Here is a 10,281-nt window from a genome sequence, read left to right on the forward strand (position 1 = left end):
TATATATTATCTATTTTATAAAGATTATATATTTTTTATAGATGACTAGGTAGTCATCCCAGTGAAGTAGTAAGAACGCCATGTATGTATTTGAGTATGTTTAAATGTCTCAACAAAAAGGTCTCCACAAAAATATATATTTAACATTAAGATACAAACTTGTAATCCATGTGCGGCCATCTTTTAAAGGTCCGTTTTCTTTCCGCCTCCGAGTACATCAAGCCCTTCATTTCTTTTGTATAAACCATAAGGTCCGTAGCTTGTTGAGCCACTGCAGATGCTATAGCTAGAGCCGGTATCCTTCGGTTTTGTGCTTTCAAGTCTTGAACAGCACTGATCATCACGAGGCGTAGTGTTGAGTGAGGTAAAGAGATTGTGACTGTACTCCACTATAACAAAATAATTTGTGTACCAATCAATAAAAAAAACACAAGACTTTGATTTCCACCCTATTGTAGTGTAAGCCTAGTGTAACCCTAACAGTAAGTAAAATAAATGCACAGATAAAGACTTCAGGATGGATCATTTTTTGTGACAAAAGTAGATGTATATGATATACATTTACTATAGTCACATAATCTCTTTTTTTGGAATGCATGTGGAACCTTTTAGATGTACAATATCAAATTACGCAACTTAAAATTATAAAAAGCAGTTTATTATCGCTTGGAATAATTACAACTAAGCTTAAGCTTAAGTTAATCTTACTTTTTGTGCTTTGACACCTTTCCTTACAGGTTCAGCATCAATTGCACTCTTCAGTTTCTTGGTGAAATCTGCTAATCCCTCTATAGAATCTGAGTTCAGGTTTTGAACACACTGATATAGTAGAACAGCCTTAAACAATTACAACACAATTAAAAAATTATCCACAAGGTTATTTTAATCAATATGCATATACTTAATAGCTACAGAATTTGTAAAAATAATCATTTATGTTGTGTATAAGTGAGTTTTCTTGTACCCTAATATCATTAAAATTGTAAACATTTTTACACTAGCAACATACATGTCAAATGGGTCAAGCCATTTGACTAAGTAATATGGAAAATATTCAAAGTATCTAAACTATTAGTGCACAATATTTCTGAATGTATCACAGCAAATGATTCAATTTTTTTAATATAAATCAGTGTCTGATGTTTTATTTTCCATCGTGTACCAGCACAGTACAGCACAGCATACATTATAATACAAGTATACTCAAAAAATCCTTACCTCGGACAACACTAGCTCAATTCTGACTTTGCAATTATCAGCCTGTGCGGGAAACACAGGCCGTTGTAAGGCTGTGTGTAAGAGTAAAACTCCATTGTAGTCCGTTCGAGCGCCTACACCACTGTTATCCCATAGGAACACCCGGTCAGCTCCTGGTGCATATTCCACACCCAAAATGCCCCCATCATCTACAATCACGTTGAAAACATATCACTATAAAGTTTACCGGCTATTATGAGATAAAAGTGTCTGTATAGTCGGAATTGTTTACAGAGACCTGTCACATTTTGGACAATGTAGGACACGATAAATTCGAATAGAGCAGAACTCAGAAACCATATTTTCATGACAAGGGAGTGATTTTGAGTAAAGATCGCCAGGTAAGAGTAAAGAAAGTAGTAGCAATCCAAGCTTACCCGCTGATAAACAGGATGACTGAAGAATCACACCAGAGTTCACATCCAAAACGTGTACACCGCCAACATCAGTCTTCACTAATATTATGTTTAAATTACTGTGACAAGTTAGTGCAGTAACACGAAAGTGCATACGTATATAACCATCTTCTCGTAATATCAAAGAATCATCGCCCATCGTGGCCGTGAACACATCTGTCTATTCTACGTAAACGCCATTTGTAATTATTTTTTTTATGTCAAATATTCTTACGTAAAGTAGCCAGCATAAAAAAGTAAAAACATTATGGAAACCAGAGACAATATTTTTTAATTTTTATTGATTATTTGTTGCATATTTGACCAACCATTGTTTCTTAGCAGCCAAATAACATAATGTTGTAAAAAAACTCAAGTAAAAAAGGTGTGACAAAAAGAAAGCACTTTTACATAAACAGACAAATAAAAAAAATAAAAAGTTATTACTTAAGTCTGAGCCCTTTATGGCCCTATACCATAATACCACAGATCAATACTTGGACAAAAAGATAATACAAACAAAACATTTTGTTTAATACTCGATTGAAATCCAATGCATCTTATAAAATACATTAAAACACAATACAGTAAAGTTGACATATAGAATGAAATTTCAAAAAACACTTCTAGTTTAGCACATATTTCTTTACATAACAGAAAAACATATACCTAATTACCTAGAGAAGGAAAAGTTTTTTACACTGTGAACGCCGCGATTAATATAATTAGATACGTACAAGGCTAGTACAAGTAGGGAGTAGATAACATTAGTGTTTTTTAGTAATAGCATATCTCATCCACACCACACCCAATATGGTATTTGACTGTATTGAAAATTTACGTGTGCTGGTGTTATCCTTAATGATATTTTTTTCAAGGTCACGTGACCACAAACGCTCATCATTTGTTAGATCTGTTTACAGTCTTGTGACGTCATAAGAGTAAACCATGTTGTACTGCTATTGTAAGGATCATAACCATGCGTGACAACGTAGGATTTCCATGATTCTCAAAACATTCCTCATGTATTCAAAAATGGTTTAAAACTATTGTTTCTCCTATAATAAAATTTAACAAGACACTTTTTATAATAATTATATAGACTTGTGACGCCTTTGCAGACACGTGCCTCTTTGCAGAATCGAGCATTTTCATAATATTTTTTTGCTGAATTATAGTAACTGTTAACTTTAAAATAACAATAGGGTTCATTTGCAACGATACATACGAGTACGAAGCAGTCAAAAACCCTATTGTTGCCCTGTCGAGCTGCTGAGTTGACTCACTCGCTCTTTACACTGATGGCAACAATCAGGAACATCAGTAACCGTGTACACTACATGGGTCTAGTATCTGGCTAAACTAAATGGTACTTGTAGCCTGTAGAGCCTAGAGTAGAGTCCCATTAATTTATGGCGTGGACGCTAGGTGGCGGGGAGGAGGAAGTATGACCGTCTAGTTTAACTATTTTCTAATAGAAGATCTACATAAATATACGCAGTAATACATATTAATATTTTTTAAACTCCCTGGCGCAGTAGTTAGCCGAGTCGTCTTAGTAAGTGCAAGGTCTTGGGTTCGATCTTCGGCAGAACAAAAATATTTAGAATCTTGTCTGGTTTGGCCTGGTTACCGACTTTGTCCATGGCCAGTTGGGTAACACCCTACCGAACGAGGTTCACCAAGCGATTTAGCGTTCCGGTACGATGCCGCGTAGAAACCGATTAGGGGTAGGTATGGGTTTAATATAACTGCCTTACCTCCATAGCTCATGTACAGGTTCGCCAGTTACCATCCAAAATCATTTACCACTAGGTGAGCAAAATGCTAACTTCTAGTGAATTAAATAAAAAATATAATGTACTTTACGTACCTATTCTACGAATAAACAGCGTCGCATCGCCCATAGCTTTCGTTAAGAATTGAGCTATCAAATGCAATCTTTTTAATATTAAGAAGTTTAAAGATATATTAGATAAATAGATGGTAAAGTGTGTCTGTTCGTCTGTTACCTACGAGTATATATGTTCGCCTCAGCCTTTTCACCTTGCAATGTGGAGGATAACAGGATTATTTTTAATCTGGAAAAAAAACCTTGTTTACGTATACGGCGTACACACTAAACCGATCTTGATGATTTTTTTCTAAAAAGATAGCTTGCAATCTGTAAACAGAAATAGTACAGAGGACTAGGTATTTTCTACTTAGTCCGGGAAAAAGAACAGTTCTCGCGGACTAGAAAAAAACAACAAAACATATACCACGAAGTGGTAGGCAACAACTGATATTAATTAGTATTATAATAGGATAATGTATAAGGTAGATATAGGTGGTACTTACTGTTGATGATTTTTCAATGTTCAAAACCGCTTCTACTCAATTAATCTTTATAAGTAATAACGCATGACGTCAAAACGGCTTGAGTTTGTTGCGATAATAACGTGTCATTTGAACAGCTATAAAAGCTCGTAGTAGTATTATTGCTCTTCTCTTTCGCAACCATGCAGCCGACCAGTGCGCTTGCGTTGATACCATTCTTGGTTCTCATTGTCTTGGCACAAGCGAGACCCGACGCAGAAGAAAATGTAAGTGTCATATCTAGTTTTTTTTTATGCATTTAAATGTAGAACCTATCTTATAAATATAGGTCTTGCACAAACATAAAGTATATGTAGGTTATTTTTTTGTATATACTTATCATAGACATTTATATCTATAAAAAAAAATACGAGCTTATAAAACGCCAGCGCTATTGCCTCTTTTTATTGCCAGGCTTACCCGTTCGGCTAAATAATAAATGCAGTATGTCTGGTTAGGTTTTTTTTAGCCACAAATTGATCCCCGCATGTAAACTTATTTTTTTGTTATTTGCTAGCTTATCTAAATTATGTACATCGTCTACAAACATAAAACAACAATAACGTCTTGTTACTATTGGTTTGGTATTGAAAAAAAATACTTTGTTGTGATAAACATAGCGTAAGGCATTTTTATGTCTCGCCATGTGTAATTAAATAAGTAGATATGTGGTAGGTACCGCCCTAATAAGTACTTACCTTAATGAATTTTAAGCGGGTGAATATTATATTATATTTTTATTTTATATATGATATGATAGCGAATGATTTACTTTGGTCCATTGAGGATTCATATTTAGGATTACAAGGTCCAGTGATCTAACCCCGGGTCATTATTTTTTGTGTTTCTGCGCTGGGTAATGCTTTTACTTTCGAGGGTAGTTTAGTTCGGCTCAGAAACATTATAACCACTAAATCACAGCGATTGTAGTTTTATTTTAGGACTTAGGGTGAATACCTCAATGCGAACAGTATCATCCTCGATGTCTCATACCTATTGTGTGAGTGGAGGTAGATTTGTGAGTTAGGGGTGTAGCGTATGTTGATGTAAGCTTGTATTGAATGTATTGGATGATATATGTTTATAATAAAAATGTTATCCACTAGTCTTGAAGTGGTAGGTAATTGTGTGAGTAAATTGTGTAGTGAGCAAAGTTTATACAGGATTTTTATGCCAAGGAATTCTGAGCACCAGCCTGAAGTTAGGAATTTCGCAATGGCCGCCCCATGCCTCGGGGAATACGTAATCACACGTAATCGTTAAAACCAAAAGAGGGTAAAGGCTCTTATCTCACTCTCTCTCTCCCATAAAACAAAACCCCTGCTCAGCACTGGAAGGATGAATCATCGAATAGAACCATCATCCGTGGTTCTGCGAATTGTTTTTGAAGTCTGTTAAAATATAATATTTTCGTTACACCTTTAAAATGTAATATTTTGACGAATTTTCTGGTGTAGAACATTGAGCGCTGCAGTTTTTAGTGGGACTTGTTAGGATCCTACTGGCAAAGAGTTGCCGCCCATCGATTTAGCTTGACGGTACATGTCGCGTAGAAACCGATTAGGGGTATCGGTTTTATATAACTGCCATACCCTCTAACAGGTTACCTCGTAATATATCAGACTGCATCATCACAACCATTTTACCACCAGGTGATATTGCAGTCAAAGGCTAACTTGCAGTAGAATAAAAAATATATACTTATAAAGTATATATTTTTTATTGTAAGAAAATGAACTAATAAAGCGTGTTAAATTCCAACCGTGCCCTATCCACAGCGTACATAATTGATTGGAATTAAATGAAATGTGTGTCCGTGTGTCCGAACTATTGTTATAATTAGCAACAGTAAATACACTAATAAACGTACCTTTTGACAGAGAAAAAGGAGAAATTTGACAATTTAATTCGTGGGCATGGTTCGTCGATGTTCCCGCTTCGATTCCAAGTGTGTTTCTTTAAAAACACTTTCAATATTAAAACGGGGTATACACCCTGTGCTATTAAGCCACATGCGTCATGCGCCTGTAACTACAACGGGAACCACGTCCTCCCGACTGGAATACAGCAATGATGCTTGTGGTAGAAATAAGCATGGCGGTAATACTTTCCTCGGAAGAGCTCTGTCACAAAAACCTCTGCCATTACTAAACCTACCTGAATAAAGAGTATATAAGTGTCTCGTCAAATTTATTTAAGGAGGGACATGCCCATAAAATTTTTGTCCATAGAGCAGGATTTGAACCCTCATCACAATCGCAACCAGCAGTACGTACGGCTAGCATGGGCAGTAGAAAATTATATCCCCGGGGAAGGATAAAATGTTTCTTTTTCCATAGCTTTATCAACTCAAATAATATATATGTTACTAGCTGTTGGCCGCGACTTCGTCTGCGTTTAATTTTGTTTTTTGATGTGGCATTCAATTTAGTTGTAGTTCTAAAAAAAATTAAAGTACCTATTCAGTATCGCTAAGCCTTAAATGAGGGGTTTGCTGCTGTCCGCTGAGGAGTTCTGTCCTCTACCTCCAACCATATTCATCAGCTCTACACAAAGTTTGGGCAAAATTAAACACATTATAACCTCTATAGTATTATTTAAATCGGTTATATATTTGTCGGAGTTATGGTGTAAAATTGTCAAACACTTTCATCCCCTCTCCCAAAGGATTCGAGCTTAATGTCGGGATAACAAGTATCCTATATTACTTCTAACACTTCCAAGAATATGTGTACAATGTTTTATGACGATCGGTTTAGTAGTTTTTGCGTGAAAGCGTAACAAACAAACTTATATTAACATTTATAATATTAGTAGGGATAGGGATAATAAAAATTATCGCCTGTTCCCGTGCTTTAGCAGGTGGACACGTTAATTATATCCCTTGTCAGGGGATACAATCGGGGGATATAATTTTTGTATTCAGCCTGTGCTAGCCCTGCAGGCCGATTATGTACCACAGTGACATCTTCAGCTTGCCACTGTGTAATACGAATCTATACGTACGCTATAAACTACATATATCTACATATTACATAACAGAACCGCGTTTGCGTAAGTTATTGATGTCTGGTAATTTAGCCTTCATGAAATTGTAGGTAACAGGTGTGTAAACATCTATTTGTACTTATTAAAATTAATAAGAAATAATAAAAAATTCAAGAAATTTCACTGAGTACTCAACTATATTTTTGGATATTCTGGTTATCACTAACCCTCCGGTGCTAAAATAAATTATAATCCAAAAAAATAATAAGAATAGATTATTTAATAGTGTATGCAAACTACGTGTGTGTAATGTTTTCCGTAAGCTTATAGAAAAGTCCTATTATGGTATATAGGACTACGCAGTCGATAAAAAAGGGTGTGAATTATTCCTCTAACCAAGATGCTCTTCTAATAATTTTAAATTACAATGTTAGATGGTGGTAGCAAAAAAAAACACCCGGCCAAGGTTGTTGTGGGCTTCTTCTTAGACCAAGACGCGTTTGGAAACTTTGTCGCTTTAGTTTTAAGTTTATGAATATGGTTATCGCCATTTTCTCACTAACTTGTACTTTTTATGTAATGTACGCATCAAAAGTGCCACCTGTGCAATCCAATATAAAAATATCCTTATATTTTTGACTTTGACTTTGACTTCCAGCTGCAGGCAAATTTTAGCGTTAGTACAACAAGATGTGATCCATTTTACTCCGACATATTTCGATACGCGCATCGAAGCGTCAAGTAAAAAACATCCGTGGCATATTATGCACACAGCTACAATACAAGGCACATATAAGGATAAAAAAAAAATTGACAAGCTTCTCAAGTAAAAGGCAAGAAATAAGATTTTCTACAACATTTTTAATAAGTCGGTGCCAAGTAAAATGTAGAAAGTTACCTACTATGTAGAGATCATATACTTCGTATTCGTTTTTATATTGAAGGAAGGAAGGAAGGTTTTATTTTTTCTCAAGACGATTTTACTTGGCACCGACTTAAAAATGTTGCAGAAAATATTTATTTCTTGCTTTTTTAGTTGTATTACAAGGTCGGTTTTTTTGACAACATTTTTTTTTACCCGGTTTTTAGTGTGTAGCTTTGCTATTATATCTAAGTTATAATAGCCGACTGCTCATAACCTTCTACAAAATATTGCCTTTCCCGAAGCCGGGGCGTTAATGCTTGAGGAACTCTCAGCAACCAGTGTAACTTTATTATTAATGCGTAATCTTTGTCATCGGTTTAACTTGACCAAATGGTGCTTTCCAAAACCAATTCTCAAGTTACTTTCAAAAACTACTCAATTCGCTATCGGAGTCGATATAATATTTGAAGAGGTCCGTCAATTTCTCCAGGATCCCTTTAACAGAAAATGGGACCACATGGGAAATATACCGTCTCAAACAAAAAAATATTTTTTCAAATCGCTTTATAAATGGGATTAGAGTTCTGAGCTAACAAACATAAAAAAATATATTTAAAAAAAATACAGCCGAATTGAGTGAATCCGCGGGGCTAGCGCTGATGGTCCCTTTAATGCTCTTCGACTCTTCAATAGGGTACCCCGACCCGTCTAATCTAATGACACTATATTTAGGTAAATATTTTGTCTCCACGATCTGGTCGGTATTTCCAGTCATGACATTTAAAACAGGATTTTAATGTTTGATACTTCGATATTACCTTATTTATTGGCAATTCCATTTTATTTGCTATTTATTGTGAATCTTTTTGTACACTAAAATAATAAGTAACCTGCCCAGATTTATGTGTTTTTGTTTCTTTTATAGGTTGATTCTGGGCCGCCATGTTTAGGCTGTGAAGTAGACCAAGATTCTAATAAGTCCCTTTACAAAAATATGGCAGAAGAATCAATACTAAAGTATCTAAGAGATAACAATTTTGACAAATATCACAAAATCATAAAAATCACTAAAGCTACTCAACAAGTTGTAGCTGGATATATGTATAGAATAGATTTCGATGCCTATCCGACTAACTGTGATTTGGAGAGCGACGAGGACACTTCTACCTGTGAAGTGATGGACACGTCAAAATACTTAAAATGCCATTCGGAAATTTGGGATCGCGCATGGTTAGATCAGAAACAGATTAAAGTTACTTGCGAAGACAAGCGTAGGGAGAAAAGGCAAATTACAGGTGGCGTAAAAGAGCAAGACCCTAAAAATCCTGTATACGCAGACCTAGCTACGGAGTCATTAGCACTTTATGCGAAAGACAAAGGTTTGTCTGGATCTCATGAAGTCGTAGAAGTCACGAAAGCAACAACGCAAGTGGTGGCTGGATACCTTACTCACGTATACTTTAACGCTTTAATAGGCTCTTCGAATCCTGTGACCTGCCACTCGGTAGTATTGGAACAGGCGTGGCTCAATGTAAAAAATATTACAGTCACTTGTGACTTAATAGAAGAGAAACAGAACAATCCTGGTGGCGACCAAGAAAAAGACAAATACGATCCCATTTACTAACAGCTAGCGGAGGAATAATTCGCAAAATATAAAAATGATATTAGTTCAACGGAATGCCACCAAGTTTTAACAATTGAAAGAGTTACTGAGCAAGTTGTGTCTGGATACATTACAAGAATCAACTTTTATGTGAGGTTCATAAACTCAAACGACACATTATTATGCCATTCGAAAATATGGCAACAACCCTGGTTGAATCGAAAAGAAATTGATATTGATTGTGCCTCCAAAAACTAATACCATTAATGCAAATAAACATTTAAAAAAATATATATATCATTAATAAAAAAAATGTATTGCAATAGTTTAATTAACACATTTTATTATGGATTTCTATTCTGAGAATATAATAATAAAATAATATTATATTTGTACATTTTATTTGTATCTAACATTTTTAGGGAACAAGTAAGTCCACGGCTTAGCGTAGAGAGAGATGTAGATTATTTACGGCACGGGTAACAAATTAATTAAGGCCGACAAAGTGGAAAAAGAAAACCTAAGAAATAGGAGACCTACGTTATACGCATACTCTAGGGGAACGATTTTATTGTTTCATCTCGTCTCTCAAAGATATTGCTGTTGTGAAAACCATTTTGCTATTCATTGATCCGTTTGCGAAATACCGGGTTAATTAAAAAAACCAAGAAAGCTCTCGGCCTGTAGTTGTTTACATTAAAACTACAGTTTCTGAAATATTAAATTTTTCAAAAATAAATATTACATAGACACTCTACTTTTTACTACTCTGTAATGTTACAATATAAAAAAAAGTTACAAGGAAACTATGA

General features: G+C 35.1%; 2 protein-coding genes across 4 annotated transcripts in view; one reads left to right on the forward strand and one right to left on the reverse strand.

Moving 5' to 3' along the window:
- Positions 1 to 1,820, reverse strand: part of LOC120631976 (baculoviral IAP repeat-containing protein 6) — a 56,306-nt gene extending 54,486 nt beyond the window's left edge. For all 3 annotated transcript variants that reach the window (XM_039901695.1, XM_039901696.1, XM_039901694.1), the window contains exons 1-4: positions 1,635 to 1,820; positions 1,219 to 1,406; positions 709 to 837; positions 160 to 389 (exon numbers count right to left, since the gene is read on the reverse strand). In XM_039901695.1, the coding sequence (XP_039757629.1) occupies positions 160 to 389; positions 709 to 837; positions 1,219 to 1,406; positions 1,635 to 1,812 (725 nt within the window). In that variant the 5' untranslated portion in view covers positions 1,813 to 1,820. The remainder of the gene's footprint in view (positions 1 to 159; positions 390 to 708; positions 838 to 1,218; positions 1,407 to 1,634) is intronic.
- A 2,303-nt stretch (positions 1,821 to 4,123) lies between these two features.
- On the forward strand, positions 4,124 to 9,782 carry LOC120631960. Its single transcript, XM_039901674.1, has 2 exons — positions 4,124 to 4,237; positions 8,789 to 9,782. The coding sequence occupies exons 1-2, from the start codon at positions 4,154 to 4,156 to the stop codon at positions 9,488 to 9,490; spliced, it is 786 nt and encodes a 261-aa protein (XP_039757608.1). The 5' UTR covers positions 4,124 to 4,153; the 3' UTR covers positions 9,491 to 9,782.
- Positions 9,783 to 10,281: the final 499 nt, after the last annotated feature.

The sequence above is a fragment of the Pararge aegeria genome, chromosome 19 (assembly GCF_905163445.1).
Source record: "Pararge aegeria chromosome 19, ilParAegt1.1, whole genome shotgun sequence".
NCBI classification, from domain to species: domain Eukaryota; kingdom Metazoa; phylum Arthropoda; class Insecta; order Lepidoptera; family Nymphalidae; genus Pararge; species Pararge aegeria.